This window comes from Cynoglossus semilaevis, chromosome 7, assembly GCF_000523025.1.
Source record: "Cynoglossus semilaevis isolate Cse_v1.0 chromosome 7, Cse_v1.0, whole genome shotgun sequence".
NCBI lineage: Eukaryota > Metazoa > Chordata > Actinopteri > Pleuronectiformes > Cynoglossidae > Cynoglossus > Cynoglossus semilaevis.
The window spans coordinates 9,632,971-9,652,052 of NC_024313.1; the positions used below are offsets into that span (position 1 = coordinate 9,632,971).

A 19,082-nucleotide genomic window follows, 5' to 3' on the forward strand; every position below is an offset into this window, starting at 1 on the left:
TGTGTGTGTGTGTGTGTGTGTGTGTGTGTGTGTTGCAGCCTCACCGGTGTGCAGTACTCCACCATAGGGTAGTTGAGCTTGTGGCCCTTGGCGGTGCGCCCGGAGAAGAAGCAGCTCTGACAAATGTCGTAGTTGAAATGCTTCAGACTTCGATACCTGAAGGCAAGGAAACAGGAAGTGACACGTCAGGCGGTCTGGAGTGAAGTCTGGGGAGGAAATATTGATATGTGTATGTATATATATATTTATTTATTTTTGGTCCACATCCCTCAGTCCAGTCGTGGAGACACCTTGTGTTATACTTCTAGATTTAGTCTTGACACACAACACACACGTCCACTGGCGTTGTGGGGGACAGACAGTTGGACTCCACTGTCAGGAGTTTGTCTGAGAAAAGAAAAGCCTTTAACAGCTCCGTTGAGACGACAGCCTCTCAGACGTCACGGCTCACGTCCTTCATCTTCACCTCGTCGTCAGCGCTGTCGAAGTTAGCAGACTGAAGAGCTGGGAGGGAGACTCGTCTATCAGAGAACGCAGCCCAGCACACGGCACCACCTCAGTCTCATGCGTCATTACGTTCTGATGTGAGGCGTCGTCAGAGCCTCCGGTCTCCTACCAGAACGTCTAATGTTGTGGTTTCACCGTAGCTCCGGGCCAGACTTCCACACAGACGAGTCATTTTTAGACAAACAAATCCACGTAATTATAGCAAACGACACCGTTTATTCTCGTTATCACGTCGCATCAACAGTTGTTCGAAGCCCACGGCCTTTATGTTATTTATTCAAACACAGGAGGCAGAGACGCCGAGCCTTAAACCACTCCCTGCTCAATGACAAACCTAAAAAGTACTTGAAACTTCAATTCCACAAATGATCCTGAGAGATTAATTAAATACTCTAATAGGTGAAATGACATAATTAGAACGAGTGTCCATGACTTGCGGGAAAAATATGATTTATTTAAATGTGGCTCTGAAGTTTTCTGACTTTTCCTGTGGACTCTGGCACCAAACATCCCTCCACATTTGTCTTTTCTGGTTGATTAGTTAACGACGACTGCGATGACAAGAAGAAAACTTAATTACGCCGAAACTTCAGCTAGCCTAACGTCATCTTTTCATGACTGTTCAAAATGCCTGCTCTGCATTTTCCAGCGTCTTTCTTTGTCCTGCCATTTCCTCCCTCCCTTCGCTGCTCCAGCTCATCGATCAATGACAGAACCTGGGAGACGTGTGCTTCATCAAAAGTCTGAGTGTATTTCTCTCCGCTGGCCACCGGGGGATCTGAGGGAGACCATCCTGCCACCCAACTGCTCCAGAAAGACTAACTGTACAGTCAGCTCCAGTCCAACATGGCCGTTCAGTGTCTCTCATCTTCCTCGTTGCTGAGTCAGTGCCACGGTCATTTAAGACCTTACGTTTTTATTGAGTTTATTCTAATTAACTCTATTTTTTATTTTGAGTCTGAAGTATTTATACTTATCCTTTGTTAATTTATTCTACTTTATTCGTTATTTTTATTCAATTTTTTTCTGATTTCAGTCTATTTTATTTATTAGTTTATTAAGTTATTTATTTTTCCAGTCTAATTTGTTTTTATATTTTATTCTAATTTATTCATTATTTTACTCCATTTATTTTTTATAAAATTATTTATTTTTTCTAGTTCAGTTTATTCATTATTTTAGTCTCATTTATTTTTATAAATCCAATGTTTCTGAATCACAAGTTTCTACCATTTCATGTTTTTAAGTGTAGTCTGATAAAAATAACAATCCTTGAATCCTTGAACTTTGACATGAATATGTCGGGGTCATGGCCAGGGTCAGTTATCAGGTTTTGGTAAAACTGTAAAACTGAACGAGGAACACAGAAAACACACACAGTATAAGAGTGTGTGTGTGTGTGTGTGTGTGTGTGTGTGTGTCACTGCTGTGCTCAGTATCAGAGTGTGGTCTGTTACAGCCTGTTTGCTTCTTGTACTGACTGTTTGTATCTTTGCAGCTTTGTATGTGTGTCCATGTGTGTGTGTCCGTGTGTGTGCACTGCATTGAAAATCTCTGGATGGTATTTAGTCCGTGGTGTATCAGCTGCTGACATTTAGATAAATGTCTGCCCTCCAGAGCAAATCTGCCCTTTTTGCTCAACCAGAGGTAAACAATACAAAACAGTGGGAACATTTCTGGTGTGTGTGAGTGTGTGTGTGTCTGTGTGTGTGTCTGTGGTCTGGAACAATTCCACAAACGATGCTAAGTCAGCTAGCCTGTTGGTCTGTGTTTACCTGAAGCCAACTATGGGACACTCCTTGCAGATGTTGCACTTGGCCTGATGTTTGGCCGTCTCCGCAGCAGCCACGCGGTGCAGCACCGGGAGCCAAACCATGGACTGAGGCTCCAGACGCATCCAATCCACAAATTGCCGCGGCTCCAGCTCCACTTTATTGGTCACCTGATCATAAACAGAAATGGGACAAAAAGTTGGAAGCCACTCACCAGACACCGTAACTCTCAGCTTGTTACAGGAAATCTAATAAAGACGCACACAGATGGAAGATGACCACACAAATTAAAGAGACACGTCCACCCCCTGCAGGACGTTAAGGAGATGATTTGTGCCCACGGCTAAATAACCTTTACAGAGCTCTCACTCATTTTTTACTGGTGGAAATATTGTAACCATAAACAGTGATTTATTTGAACACTCCTGCTGCACCCTTGTACGTACTGCACATCTGTAGCCCTGCAGTTTGATCGCAGCTTCGCCGTTTCATGCCAGTTCTAACTTTAAGCACCAAAACTTTTTTTAACAACTGCTCCAAAGTTCTCCTGGTAACGATCGAACGGCCCGTGCATGCACGGAATTTTCAATATTTTAGAAAAAAAAACAAAACTGAAGAGCGCACAAGTCGGTCGCTGATTATAATGACAGCATTTTTAAAAGCGTACACACGGGTAGAAGAAATCAACGACAAGTGCTTCATCAAATATGAAAGAGCAGCAGGAAGAGCAAAAACGCTGAGAGCACATAGAGACGAGCAGTGATCAAGGTTGATGCTGTGTTCATGTGACCTCTGTGCAGCAGTCAGTGGACGNNCGACACCCCCCCCCCCCCCCCATCAGGTCCCAAGGTTTACTACAGGCCGTTTCAGCCATTAGCTCAGTTTCATTAGCATATCTATTAGTACATCTAACATTTAACCTGATCTAAAGATTGAACCAGAAACTGAGGTTTATTTAGTTTTTATCTTTTTAGGAAAGTAACATTCAGCAGTTCAGTCTCTGAACCAAATGTTTGAACCAAATATATTTTACAAAGTGTTTAAATAAGTTTCACAGAGGAATTAAATATTTATTATTTGAGGTAAGTAAAGAGCCAGTGTTTTTTTTTCTGAGAAAAGTGCTTCAATGTGAGCTTACGTTTGTCTGCACTTTCACCACAAAATTAAAGTGAGTTCTTGGGCCTAAAATATGGATTTTTGAGTCAAATACAATAAAATAACGGCGAGTAATGGAGCTGCTGAGGACAACTGACAACTTCCACCCTGCAGGGATTTAAATTCATCTCCACATCTCTAACCTTTCAATTCAACCTCTCTTAACAAAATCACAATATCACGTTCCCTGGAACTGAGGCCGTCTCATCGTTTGCCTCCTTTCTGCTCATTTGTATCACAGCAGTTACAGATTAATTGACACTGGAGGAAAAAAAACAAAAAATCGAAAGGACGTATTTATAAGAACGACTGGAGGAGCGTCATATTTATCAGCAGTTCGACCTGTTCATCACAGGCCCCATTAAAACAAATGGACTGAGTGACTACACTGACACTGGCAGGGCACAGGGAACACAGATGGAGAATGTGTGTGTGTGTGTGTGTGTGTGTGTGTGTGAGGGGTGGGATGAGGGGGAGGGCTTTCTACCTGTCAAATAAATTTGATGATTAAATGATTAACGAGCGGCTGGACTGATGAGTTTTATTGGGGATGAATGAGTAATGATACGATGACCGAGCAACAATTTCAACCTTTTGAATAACCATTAGTTATGGTACATGTTAGATAGCATTTAGATGCTAATAAAGGCGGAATCAGTTTCATTTATGTGGAGATAAAAGACAAGAATGCTGGAAATAAACTACAGTAATAAAGTCCAGATATAAAAATCTGAATTTGACCTCACGGTGGCTGGCATTAGCATTTTCACTAATGTCGACTGTAGGAGTGGTATTTACGCATATTAAAAGGCATTACTGTGTCATTAAGAAAGTGAAATGAAGCCAGAGCAACACGCAGTTTGGCCTTTTGCATTATTTTCAGCAGCGGGGCGGGGGTGCGGGGGGACACACAGTTTGAGAACGCCTTTCTGCTATTTTTGGAGCAGCGGTGGAAGCAGCAACGTGAAATCGGGGAAATTTACAGCTTCCTAATTTTAACGTTTGGCATTTATGGCTGCGGAAGCACGAGTCGAGGGGGAAAAGGAGAGGTGAAAAAAAACGAAACAGTGATCCCGGAGGGTGAAGATATCATTAAACGCCAGTAGCTTCTCCAGATAAACCCGGTAAAAGTGGTGAGCTGGACGCAGTAAAACACCGCAGCACGGGCAGCACAGGCCCCCGGGCCACGGAGGGTTTCAGACTGGTCAGCACCGCTTCAATATTAAATCACTTTCACCAGCCTGACGGTGGCCAGTGGTCGATGGCTGCGGAACAGCAGAGGAGAGGGAGGTGTTTAATCCCCATTACATTTGGGGAGAAGGCATTTTATGGCACTGATTAGTTTCCAAAGTGATGGTCCGTATGGTGACAATTCAAACCGGGCTGTTCTGGCCCGAGGGCAGTCGCTGCAGCACTTTGGTTTTCTACAGGCTTTCAACTGACAGTCGGTGTGTGTAACCAGTCTTAGTCACATTAACTCACCCGTGGATGTGGGCGTGCAGTAAATATGGAATCTATTTTTAATATCGGTGATAAAGTATGTACTGCAGGTCTAACAATGAGCTCCAGCATCCAGAATAAAACACTCTTCTAGACCTGTTCTCTTCAAGAACCTGAGAGTCAGTCATCTGGGAACCAGGAAGTGCAACAATTAGTGATTTTTTTTTTTTTTTGAACATTTGTACATTTTTTCAAATTATGTTCCAAATCCAATTAATCTATAAAACACATTTCCACATAGAGCTGAGCCAAAGTGCGAGACAATAATTGAAGACTGAATCCTGTGGTGATAATAAATTAGTCTGGGCCTTTAGCTTACATTTAAAGCTGCCTGGGAATCTGAATGGCCTCGTGGAGCAGCAGTCCGAGCTGCCGCTGGTCACAGGTGTCGCCCGATGAAGCCACCTGGCTGAAAAGATCTGAGAGAAGAAGAAGAAAAAAAAACAAACAGATGAAGGAAAAGGGGAAAAAAAGCGAGAAATTCAAACCTTTTTTCAGAAAGTTCATTTGTTCTTTTTTGACCCTTGGTCAAGTCTGGTAACAAACTACAGATTTCAGTTCTTTTTTTGGAAAGGTTAGGGTTAGGGTTAGGGTTAGGACCAGAGTTAGGGTTGGGGTTGGGGTTGGGGTTAGGGTTGGGGTTAGGGTTAGGGCAGGACTAGGGTTGGGGTTAGGGTTAGAATTAGGGTTGGGGGCTCAAATGGAAAGATGCATTTTTAATATTTCTTTCTCCCTTCCTACACACGAGGCTCTTTCTTATAGCCCTCTTATCTCAGTCCCTGTATTTTAAGCACGTCGTCATAAAGACTGAAGCTGGTGACCTTTTTTTTTTTTCTCTCAGTAGAAGTTAGGCAATATTTCCAGAGCTCAGGCACCGACTGAGCAGAGAAGCAGAGGGAGAAGAGGAGGGTAATGAAGAGCAAAAGGGAAGGCAGGGGGAGAACTTTGGGCACGACAGGTCTTCGATTGACTTTGATCCTTGTGTGAGGCCTGGAGTGTGTATGTGTGTGTGTGTGTACGTGTGTTCAGGAACCTGTGTTCCTTCATATGAACTTCACAGAATCTGACTGATCAAATCCCTCATCTCCACATCTGCACTTTCTCCTCCAAGATCTCATTTAAAAAAAAAGAAAATGGCAACATGCCTGGTTAGATGCACGTGTGTGTGTGTGTGTGTATTCATACACATAAGTCTCCCAGGCATTGAGACTTTAAAGCAGTAGTAGGAGGATGGAGGGTGCAGTCAGTCAGGCATACTTGATACCCTTTTCAGCCTAATAGAAATTGCCAGTGGAAGCACAAAAAGCTTAGTGATGGAGTCCATGACGTGGCCACGGCCGAGAGGAAGAGGGGGGAGGAAGGAGAAGAATGGAGAGGCAGTGGGTAAGACAAGACGTGAGACAAAGCAGCACTGTTAGATGGATGAACAAGTGTGGCAGCAGAGACAGCAGAGGAAGAAAGAGAGACAGAGGGGGGAGGAAGGGGGAGGCAGCTAAAACCAAATGAGTTCCTCCCAGAGCTGTGAGCCTACAGTCATGCTGCCTAATCCTCCAAAATAAATCAGAATAGAAAATTAAATAAAAAACAAGGGAAATGCGTAGGAGGTCTCTCATCCAATTAGACGAGCCGTTCTCTCCAGCTCTGCTCACTGAGAGACTGATTAATGCCACTGGGATTTTCAGATACGCTGGAGCCGTGTGGGACGGACCGACTGCTGACCGGCCTGCACTGGCAGGAGCAAGAGGAAGTGGACGAAGAGGATGAGGAGATGTTTCCTCCCACAGATCCCTCACCTACTCACTGGCACTTACATTTGTATTTCTCCTCCAGGTGTCCCTTAGAGAGGGACAGTAGTCCGATCTTCATGGACAGGACACGGATCTTCCCACTGCGGCCGCTGCAGACACCACGACACAGATAGAAACAGAAGTTATTATTAGTTATTTGAACCAAACAGATAGATTTTAGCTTCTATCCAGACATCAGAAGTGGCAGACAAGTCTAAGGTGAAAGGTCAGGATTATAGGACAGTAGTGAGACCTGCTGTAATGTATGGTTTAGAGACAGGGACAGATCAGAGAAGAGGAAGACCTCCGAGGACATTTTAGAATGTCCTCTGAGAGCACATGGAGTAAAAACAGAGGAGTCGGGGTCTGAGGTGAGGCAGACGATCTGCTGTGTCGACCCCTGAAGGGAACAGCTGATTGAAGCAGAAGATCCCGACGGTTTGATTCATTTAATTTTTAATGCTACATCATGGCACTTGTCAGAGCTGTGGGCAACTTCAGGAAACAACCGCAGCTAAATTAAGCAGAGGAAATTTAAAAATAAAATTCACTTGCTTTAATGGAACACTTCCTTAACTGGATTGATTCATATTTTAAGTGTGAAATTACCCTGCAGACAGCTTTATGGAAATTAACCAATCTTTGACTGAACGTCTTCCAATACCTTTTCTCTGATAAAAGACAAGAACAGACGCCTGCAGAAAATATCAAATCCAAAATGACTTTATCTCAAATTCAACCTTTTCTTTTTTTCAGGGAGTTTAAATTAATTAGAGTCAAGGTTTGTTAATTCCCCGTTTTCTATTAACTTCAGTTGATTCAGGCGTTTCCTGAAGAGCAAACGTAAATGGTCCGACATTGATTTCCAGTTTCAGGGATTTGGATAAAACTCCAGACAAGCAGTAATTCAAGAAAAATGGTGCTGGGAAACTGAAAAAGGTTAAAAAGTTGAGGTGTTGGATTCAAAAACAATTGTTGGTACGCAGAAAAGGTCAAATGTTGAGATTTTAAAAAATGTTTAAATTTAAAGAGGGACTAATGACAGGTTAAAGTCAAGTTTATGAGAAAAGGAAAAACAACCAAAGGTCTGATCTTTGGAAGGAAGGACACTTCAAGGTCAGACAACTCTGTGTTTAAAAGATTTACAGTTGAAATGTGTGATTTTTGGAAAGTTTATTTTCCATTTCAGTTACTGACTTGACTTCAGTTACACCTCGTGTGGCCAACAGTTAAATGACTTGTATGCATGGCAGCTCACCGCGCATACACTCAGCGTGTGTGTGTGTGTGTGTGTGTGTGTGTGTGTGTACACCGTACTATTCCCACATAAACACAGCACCTAACAGCAGTTTTCATGCCACCCGGGCTCTGTTTCTGCTGCAGACACCGTGTTGACAGAATTTGCATGAATGTAAAAATCTGCAGCACCGTGGCCGCTGTGCACCAACAGCAGCCACAGATTATTCAGATCAGCCGGTGCATACGTACGTGTCGTAAACGTTGAGCAGCCAGTTGAGAGACATGTCGACACACAGCGGGACGTTGACCAGGTCCTTGTGCTCCTGCTCCAGGCCGTCGTAGATGGACGTCAGGCAGTTGATGACGTCAGAAACGGACAGCAGCTGTTGGTTGTTGGTCAGTTTGTGCTGCTCAAAAGTGTTCTGTGCCACGTGGAGGTCCAACAGGTCCACTGTGGACAAACAGGACAGGAGACAGAAGAGCCGTTAAAAGGGGTTAATCTGATTAATTTTACAAATGAATGATATAAATAAATAACAAAGTTAGTCTTAATTTTGACATAGAGTTTTCTGTGAGAAAATATGTTATGAATAAATGTCTCAGTTAATCCGTTTTCCAACTGATTCTACACACTTTTACTTATTGTAAGTATCTTGAGAGTACGGAAAGAAACAACAGGGATAAGTTAACAACAACAGACTAATCAAGTCCCTGAGGAACACCTCATTAAACACAACAACCTTCTGCATAAACAGACCCAAAACACTGGGGGAAGGAAAAAAACAAAGAAAAGCCAAAAAAAAAAATTTGACAAAAACTAAATTCAGGAGTAATGAGTTTCTTTTATCAGCTTCTGCTAAAGCGCTGCAGTGCTACGACCCCCACCTGCCACTAGAGGGTTTGATACCACTGAGCTAAGGGTCATGCTGAAATCAATTTTTTCATCTATGAAGCTACGATGATCAGAAGTCCAGTGTTATGACAACGGAGGATCAGAGTCCTGACTGGACTGTTGATCAGTGTTTCAGGTCGGTGTCCTCTGACCCTGATGTGTCTCAAACTCCGGCTCCACAAATTCACAGACCCAGTGTTAATCCAACTGTGAAGAGGTTCATGACGACGACGCTTTTATTTCTGGTCATTTTTCTGTTTCTGTTGATGATGAAACAGTGTTTGATACAGAAACCGTTTCCGTGACACTCAGGGATTGCGCTGCATATTTTTACCAACTCTCCTCTGAAGACTCACCTCCTCCCTGCAGCTGCCTGTCTCATACGTGAACTCCGTGTTCCCACAGACTGAACTTATTTACTAACTGAACTTATTATTAACTTTTTATTTCTCCCCTTCATCACACATGCAGATATGGAGCTCAGACATGAACATCATTTTTGTCGCTCCAACCCACGAACACACACTTAACCCAATTAGACACATCATGGAGTCAAAGTTGTTGAGTCTGGGCATGTGTGTGTGTGTGTGTGTGTACTTGTGTGTGTCCCGCTCCTTCAGCAAGGATTCCAATCCAGGCTAATAACTAACAACTATAAATCTTTATTTGCTTTTTTGAGATACACACACACACATACACACACACCCACTACAGAACAGCTTTGGGACTGCTATAATCTAATGGATGAAATTAAACTGCACTGCCATGAGTCCAAATCACTCAGCCTAATGTGTTCCCTTTAAAACACACACAACCCGAGAGGCCATGAGGAAAAAAAACTGAACTGAACTAAAAACACATCGAACCACGAACGATGGTCCAGCAGAGTCACTTCATCGGACAGAACTACTGCGCCTCGTTGGTGACAAACGGCTGAATGTAAATGAGCTGTGAGTCTGATGTGAGCGTGAGCTGCTGTAACAGGTCAACGGCTGAATAATGGTTAACATTTGTTAGCATCATTACACTGCGCTGCCCCCGAGTGGCTGCTGCCGCGGTGGCACGAACCTCCCAGGAAGGCTAGTGTTTACACACCTGCTGTGTGTGTGTGTGTGTGTGTTTGTGTTTGTGTGTTTGTGTTGGAGCACGAAAAAGAAAATGAGGCCACCTGAGACTAGAGGAAATAGCTGCCTTCATCATCGGGACATCAATTATAAACAGGGGAAACAGCAGCTCTTGTGTTCAAAGGTAGAAAAAAAAAAAGAAAAAGAAAATGAATGAAAATGAAATGAAAAATTCACACCTGTGCACAATCACTCACTGAGGCTGCGCTCAACAGGCTAAAACACACGCGCCAGCTGCAGCTGTGTGTGCAAACAAACACACACTGTCAGAAGTTTGAAGCCAAAACACGTCCGACCGCCTGAGCTGCTCTGGCATGAAATCCTGGAGAAGGATTCCAAAACTTCAAAAGGACTGAACCACGACAGAGGCTCGAAGGTAGTGGCAGTAAAAAGGTGTGTGTGTGTGTGTGTGTGTGTACTGTTATTGGACATGCTAAATGTGACAGTGTGTGGGATCTGTGTATTGACGGTTGTTAATACGGTCAGTCGTCAGCAGGATGTTTTTCTTATTGGCTCTAAATGCTGAAAATATCAATACAAGACAAATGCAACATGAACCGTGTCCTAATAAAACCAAGATTTTTTGTGCAGTGAAACAGAATATAATAAATGTGGAGAAGCCGTGGAAATAAGTGAATGACTTTGAAAATCGAGGAGCAGTGATTGGACAAATGTAACAGGGCTGTGAAAACACACAACTGTTTTTTAACTGATGAGTTTTAAAAACAAAAAAAAAATGTAATTAAAATGAATGGTTAATGTTGCGCTGCACTGTTAATTCAATTTTCTTTGAGGGCATGAGTCATGACTTGATGATTCAGAAAACGCAGCCTCATTTCCTCAGTGTGTAACTTACGACACAAGGCCTTCTGTAGTCGGCGGATCTTCATGGCCGTTCTGTACGCCGAGAATCTCACGTTGTTGAGGTCGCCTAAACAGTCGGAGAAAACAAACCGAACGTTGACATCGAATCAGCAAACAACACAAAACAAACAGGACCTTGTGTTTTCTGCAAAACTAGTCTTTCTGTTGGAGACCACGTCCACGGAGATAGCAGTGAGGGTGAGGAGGGGGCGCTGCTGCTAATGGGAAGTGTGCGTTGGAGTCGGTCGGCGTGTTCTCAGTGGGCTTGTTGAGTGTTTGTTGTGCTGCGGGCGATGGTAAACGCTCCCAAAGTTTCACTGCTTATTACTTATCCAGCAGCGTATTAAAGAGCAGCCACACAGGTCACTCCAGAGGGAGACACGCACACTCCCACTGTTATCAGCAGGGGGCAGGAGACTGCATTTTAAAACGCCTCATTTGTTTTGTCAAGAATCACTTCAATAAGGTGAAAAGAAGTTGAAGGGGAAATCTTTATTTTCTACTGTGCTGTGGAGAAATTCTAAAAACAGTTGATCATATAAATATGACATGAGCCACTTAGTTTGTTTGTGTGTCTGGGCCCATTGACAGGTAACATTCAACTTCTGTTACTCCCTATTAGCAACTTCTTGATTGGCCTTCCTTTTTTTTCAGAAATGTTGTTCAACTTCAAATTATGTTTTTATTATTTTCATAAATGTTATTTATGATTAAATAAAAAAATATTCACATAAAAAAAACTTACAAAGTTCAGGTCTGTACAGTAGAGTCTTACCTAGTGACTGGTAAAGTTCTGTCATCTTTGGATGGTCCCAGCAGGTCGTCTGGGTCTGGTGACTGAAAAACCAAACCACCAAGTACAACATCAGTCTCTACATGTACTGCAGTAGTACTGTGTACACACAAACATGAAGAAGTATTTCAAAAAACAGATGTAATCAAAAAGTGGAATATTCCCACTCTTCAGCGGGAAAACTTGACACACACACACACACACACACACGTGAAATGTCAACCTAGTGAATTGACTAAAGACGGCGTCACATAAATAAATCACATCGGAGCTGAGGGGGGATCAAACATGAAAGTCTTGGCACAAAAAGCAGCTGCCAATCAAAATCAGGCGGTGATGCGCCTCCCAGTGGGGATTTTAGGAAGACACCTGGCTGTCAGAGGCTGTGATCAGTGTATTATGTTCGGAATATTTCTTAAAAAAAAAAAAAAAACTTCATTGGCTCCCCTGTGGTTCCTGACGGCTCCAACTGAAGCTGTCAGGAAACAGGAAGTAACCAGACGAGGGCTGACGTCAGCAGCCTGACGTGGCGACCCTGTTCACACCAACACAGGCACAGCTGGTACCTGGACGTTCATGTCCTGAGAACACAGCGAACACATGGTATATGTGGTAGATTTGTCAGAGGGCTGGAACATGTCTAGGGGGCTGGACACTAAAATAAAATGAAACAAATCACATTTTTGAGCAAATTCATTTAGAACTAGATGGAGGAATGTTCTATCTCTAACTTATTGACAGTTACTGCCTTGTTAAATTCAAATACAAAAACAAGACACAGAGTCAACTTTTACATCATCGAGCCGCCGTGCTGTACAGGGTCTGTGTCTGTGTCTGTGTCTGTGTGAACAACAGACGGCAGACAGAAGATCAGACTGATCCAGGTCGTCGTGCCTGGATCAACAGCTCATGAAATCCATAATGAGGTGGCGTGACTTATCAATTCAACTCCCGCCTTCATCTCTTTTACTTTGAAGCAGCTCAGAGATCCTTTTGTTGTCCTTAAAAAAAAACCTAATGTCACATTTACTATGTCACTACAGTTCAGCTAAGACGATGGGAAATTTTATAGGCGGGCGCAGAAGCATCGGGGAACATTAAAGCAGGAGAGGGAGAACGGAGGAAAAAAAAAAACCCACGCATGGTGAACCCCGACAGAATGTTGGGAATTTTAAATATGGCCTGTTTTCACATCTTGACACTTTATTCGTGCTCCCACTGGCTTTTATTACCGCGCTGATTTATATCAGCCAGAGCGACTCTAGTAAAACATCAGAAGTTGAAGCTTCGATGTGATGCAAATAGTCTGACAAACGCCTCAACTTCTGCTTTAGAATTTCACTACATAAATAAAACAAATTCCGGCATTCATATTAATATGACTTGCCACTTTTGTTTTCATTGTGTATCTTCCAAAATATGAGATAATGTTCCATCGTAAAAACAGAAATAAGGGAGTCAAAGGTCTAACTGTGACTGATAATGGCTGGAAAAGGTTCACGTTCTTCTGAATAAACATCCTTTAAATTAAAGTCCCGTTTCTTTACTATCTGTTCACCACAGTGATGTTACTGTCATGTTCTGTCCTTCTGTGTCACAGCTTTTCTACTCCAGGCTTCATCCTTCTGTTTTCTGTCTATTACAGACAATACGGTCCATGATCAGATGTGGTGTTAGGTCTGGTCTCTGACACTTTGCTAATGATCCATTAATCCATTCAATAATTTGAAGTTGTTACAGCAGAGTGACAGGAACTCAGAGCTGAATTTGTATCTAAATATCTGGGTCCACGATGATCTGCCTCTGGATTTTTAGAGAGACTGCAGTGGTAAAAACAAAAAAAAAAAACAACTCATTCTGATATGGTCACCATAATAAAAACCTTCTGCTGCCAAGTCAACATTAAAAAATAGCATTTCTGAGACATAATGAACAAATACAAAAAGGGGAAACAAAATTAGTGGAATTAAAACTGCACAGCACAGGGTGTCAGACTGACCTTCCATTTAATCAGCCAACACTAACTACTGTGTTTGAAGTCAATAATAATCAACATTATTTCAACGGACATTTTCTGTGTAGAAGCAGCATTTCCACCTTGAAAAAAAAATGGGTTAGAAACGATTTTCTAATTAATTTTTTCCAGTGTGGACAAAACCTCCGTTAATTCCAATAATAATAAGTCTTCTCGGACTCATCCTGGTGGAATCTCCTCCATCCCTGGGCAAGGAGTGAATTTACTCCATATCCGTTTGGCTGTGACCCAGGCTACACTTCCACACAACACTTCTCTGGGCTGCTGGGAGTTTGTCACTGTCAGAGACTCAACCACAGCCAGGAATAATAATGAGCGTGCAGATGAATGATCACTGACATGTCTGCATCTCCAAAGAGACCAAAAATAAAACTATTTAAGGATCTGTTCTTCCCTCCCTCACAGACACCTGTCAGACTCCGATGACGGCTCGTAAGTGGCTGCATTTACCACTCCACCTCAGTCTCTGCTCTTCTGCCTTTGACATTCTCTGCTCTTGAATGAAATTGGACTCTCTCCTACCATTGACATCAGTCTCCTGCTCTGCTATTTTCTTGGAACAGTTCCTGGATTATGTTCACAACTTTTCAAAGCGGATACGACGGGGGAGGCAAGACACTGTATGTGATAAGGAAATATGTCAGAAGATTGTTTCACGAAGGAAACACAGGCGTCGCAAAAGGAGGTTTCTGATCTCTGCAGTTTTTTTTTTTTAGTTTTTTTTTTCATTCAAAACCCCCTGAGACTTGCCCAAGTTTCAAACTGGTGAAATGGTAGAGCAGGAAAGGCGGCTGCATTACAATGTGGGTTTCATCATTTGATTTTTTTTTTTTCCAATATGCTGCTCATTGAAGGTTCAGTTTTAATCAGAGGCTCTTTTGTCAGTCAGAAGAAAAGAGAGTGAACAGGACAGGAGATGGAAACGGCAGATGAGGAGGAGACGGTGGAAATGGATGTGTCACCCACCGACGCCGATGTTCCCAAAACGTCACCGCGCTGAATGCAACCTGTGATTAAACATGAATTTAGAAGGTTCCCTTTTGTCAAAGTGCAAATGGAGTGGGTTTTGTGTATTTTTATGTGAACATTTTAATTAAAGGCCAGACACCGTTAAAAAATAATAGTTTTTCAGTTTCTGAGAGTGAACATTGATAAAGTGAAAAAAAAGACTTGATCCAGCGTCAAAACTAAACTCTTTCTTTCATCCTTTTTAAAAGACAGGACTATTGACGATTGACAATGTGCCGTTAGAGATCGTCAGGCGTACACTAGACCAACCAAAAATATTATTGTTTTGTTGAAAAAAAGTATTTTTTGACAATGCAGTAAAAGGTAAAAAAAACTTCTTTTTGAGCTGTTGAAAATCTTTGTGTCTATTTTCAGTTTTTTTAAAGTATATCATTGTTGTGTTGAAGTGAGTAAAACTAGAATATCATTGTATTTCATTATATTCAATAAAAATCTACATTATTGATTTAAATTTCCACTTAACTTTATGTAGGATATTGTAATTCCTACAAAACTGCAATTCTTATGTAGGACATTGTAATTCCTACAAAACTGCAATTTTGTTTGAAGAAAGAGAATATTTAAGGAAGGATGTCAGAGTCAGTCGTCCATGTCCATGAGCCCGGGGCCTCATTAACATTCTCTCTAGTCTTACTGTCTGCTACAAAAATGTCAGTTTAGATCAAATATCCGGATGTTTTCACTTAAATATTGATCAGAGGTCATGCCATTCTTTGGAGAGGAAGAAAAAACCCTGAGGTCAGATGTAGTTCACTGAGTCAGAAATCAGAATGAAGCTTCAAAATGTAGCAACGGGCCCCACTGAAGCAGCACATCCATTAATGATACTGCAGCTACAGCATGTTGTGACATCTGAAGGTTTCATCCTCGGCTGTTCTTTCACTATGAATCAGCCTTTGAGCTGTTTATATAAAATAACTTCACATGCCGACGAAGAGTAACATGATATTAAACCACTGATGTTCATCATTCAAACACAGGAGGCTGAGAAGAGAGAACGGCTGAGCCAAATCCAGGGAAAAGGAAGTTAGTCTGACAAAGTAGAAGAGAACTACTGTGCCCAAAGTTCTTCACTAAACACTAGAGCCAGCTCAGGTTTGGTTAGTCAGCAGTTCACCGATGCGAGTTGCATGATTTTTGGATAATGAGGTCCTTAAAATTTAGAAGACTGACACCTCCAGAGGAGCAGGGGAGCTGTGTGAGTCTCTAACAACCAGCACATCTTCTCACAGACGCTGGGAATCAACTCCTGCTGCTTGACCTGATTCAGCAAAACCGGAGTGGGGAACTAACGTGTCCAGTTGGAGTTGTAGTAATGAGTATTAAAACAATGTTCGTACCGTATTCAGACACACATATACGAACAGGAAGATGTACATATCAGCCGGAGTGTGTAGGAGGAAATGATCACGTGTTTCTTGAACATAAGCTGAGGATCAGTCCATATATAAATGTGTGGAGACAGGAGGATGGTGTAATAAAGTCTTCTGATTTCAGCAAATGACTAATTATATCTCTTAACAGTGTTAATGAAATAAACTCTAGGTCCAGGAAGAGTTTTTTTTATATATATATAGTTATAAATAAGGAGCTTGGAGAAGGTCAGAAACTATTACGAGAGGATTTCTGTTTTTTTATAGTTATAAATAACAAGCTCGGAGAAGGTCAGAAACTATTACGAGAGGTTGGGAGGTAATTGCTGAGGTGAAATAAACAGGGAGGTGGGGGGGGGGCAGCTCTAAATCTGTTATCAAAATTCAGTTCAATACCTTCATTTTTTTTTTAACTAACTGTTTTCCCTTTTCCTCCCTCACGTACAATTCAGATTTCGACCTCCTCTGACCTCTGAAAAGTCTGGTTAATGTAACGTAAAATGACTCTTTAAATAAGGGGAAAAGAAGAAAACACACATGATGTCACGGTTGGTAATTAAAGGTCAAACACAGACAGGACATGGTAAAAGGTAAGAAAAATATATAACACATTTCCTGACGTCCCCAAGTGTCTGATACAGACCCAGGACTGTCACCGTAGTTTATAAAGAGAGACGAGAGCAGGGGAAGTAAAATCAGCACCACGGTCAGCTCCAGTACTAGTGCACATCTTACAGTATAGAACATCTTACATGTACAGTCGAAGACGTTCAAACTAACACCAACACAGGCTGGAAGACGTTCAAACTAACACCAACACAGAGGTTCAACCACAGGTTACACAGCTGGGCATGGGTGCAATAAAAAAGCAGTGCTGAGCAGAGTAGGATGAAGCACAACCGACGGGACAAAGTTGTTAAACCAACTACTTTTTTACTCCAATAACCTTCCAGTCCCTGCATCATCCACACAACCACAGCTTACAGGAGCAGAAAGTGCTGCTCGGGCCAGTTCTCGTCACTTACTTGATATAATAGGGAACCTTGTTCTGGGAAACGGCTCGTTGCCAGGGGAGTTGGACAGAAGCTAAAAATGGAGGAGAGAAAAAAAAGAAAAGTGAAAACATTGTTCTCCGAAAAAAACATTTCTACGTCATGAAAAAAGATGTTGGCTACTGATACGATTCCTGTGGATAAGAAATAAAAAAGTTCAGAGGAGGGAAGGCTCTAAATATAGACATGTTGACAGAGATCTATGTAAATCTTTGAGGCGTTCATCCTCCAGGTGGACAATAAACAGTGTCAGACCCATTTTTTACAAACGACCTGCTGATGATGTGTTGGGCTGATCTAAAGCCAAGGATGTTTTCAAAAACAATACAAAGTGGAATCACTGATTTATCTCCCCTCCATTTCCCCTCCTCTTTGACACGGCTCCACGCTCATCTATAGAGATGAGAAGACAGCGGCAGAAAGATTAGGCGGGATCGGAAGGTATACGAGACGGATAGGCGGAGATAAGAGTCGGAACGCTTTATTGAACCCTGAGGGAATATTAAGCCACTGGTGTAATGAGAGTGAATGTGTGATGGAGCAGATAGTGTCACGGAGGCCCAGGGAAAATGAAAGACGGGACAGAGCCTTGTTTTGTCTGACGCGGGTGCAGAGAACCCAGCGGGGCCTGACTGGGTTAAATCCATGTCCACTGGTGCCACAGCAGGGCAGCAGAGCCGACCAGCTGGTCAGGGCATCACGCTGGGCTATTTTATCTCCCCGCCCTGACAGCCAGCAAAACAAATCAGAGGGAGGCAAGGAATAATAATGGTTGTATCGGTAAGAGGAGCGGGCGAGCGAGAGAGGGAGAGAGAGCATTGCTTTGTTTAATGCTCACACTCCTACATTTGTCTTTTCTCTCGATCTTTGTGTCCAATTGTCTCTGTTCCTCTTTCTCCGCTAATGACCACTCTAAAGAGCGAGACAGAGCGCAGAGTCAATGGAGAGCTGTAATTAAGCCCTGCATTATTCAGCAGCAAAGCGCTTCGTCTGCAGACTGCGTCCGCGGGCATTTTTACCAAACGTGCGCCACGGTGAAGCCCGGGGCCAGAGATGAGGAGATGAGACACGATGACATTATTGGATGAGATACTGCGTTATTGAGTAGAAAGTGAAACGCTAACTCTTCGTCCGTCTCACAAATGTTCCCAGAGAGAAGTAATTGGCTGTGCACTCACTGGAGAGGAAATGCTGGGAGGAGGGGCCGAAGTCTCTGTGGGCCTCCTGGAGGAGCTTCAGACGGTCGTCGACCGCCACCTGTGTCACAAACAGACGGGAAGAAGAAAATCAGCTGGAAGATCCATGACTGTGCAGTTCGGTTGTTGGTGGAATTGCTCAATAATTCACACTCATGGAAATAAAGTTTTGCCTGTGGCATAGATGAGGCCTCGTTCTAAATTATGCATTAAAAACTAACCCAATTTACAGAAAGTTTGTACACTGACTAAGCATGTGTTTTGAAGCAGAATAGTTTATTTGCTGCTGGGCTTTAAATGTTAATAATGAGGAAAGTTTGACATTTCTGTGGGAAAAAAACAAAACATATTATTGTTGTTATTTTTATTATGACCATCTGAACACCCTATTTAATCAACTTATCACATTTTACAAACCACTGCCAAGATGCATCGTTAGGACCAAAATCCACCATCTCTATGAAGCCAAATTTTTTTTTATATTATCTTAAGACAGATTAATTAGGATGACAATTAATCATGGTTTTTATTTTATATTATCTTAAAATAGATTAATTAGGATGACAATTAATCATGAGAGTGAAATAATCCACTGCTACTGTTACTGTTATACAGACCAGTTGGGTTGGGCTGAGAGAAGCTCAAGAAAATGCTCTGTCCACAAAGAAATATTATTTTCTATTACTGACCAGTTTAACATTACAACAGGAAAGAATCCCCCCCCCCACCCCCCCCCCCCACACCACACCCCCCTCCGCAGCACA

General features: G+C 42.4%; 1 protein-coding gene across 1 annotated transcript in view; it reads right to left on the reverse strand.

Annotated features, from left to right (window-relative positions):
* The window catches only part of utrn (utrophin), a 118,668-nt gene that overhangs the window by 11,990 nt on the left and 87,596 nt on the right, over nucleotides 1–19,082 (reverse strand). The window contains 9 exon segments of the mRNA XM_025056654.1: nucleotides 45–156; nucleotides 2,283–2,507; nucleotides 5,254–5,353; nucleotides 6,746–6,831; nucleotides 8,210–8,411; nucleotides 10,833–10,907; nucleotides 11,616–11,677; nucleotides 17,096–17,156; nucleotides 18,301–18,379. Of these exon segments, the coding sequence (XP_024912422.1) occupies nucleotides 45–156; nucleotides 2,283–2,507; nucleotides 5,254–5,353; nucleotides 6,746–6,831; nucleotides 8,210–8,411; nucleotides 10,833–10,907; nucleotides 11,616–11,677; nucleotides 17,096–17,156; nucleotides 18,301–18,379 (1,002 nt within the window).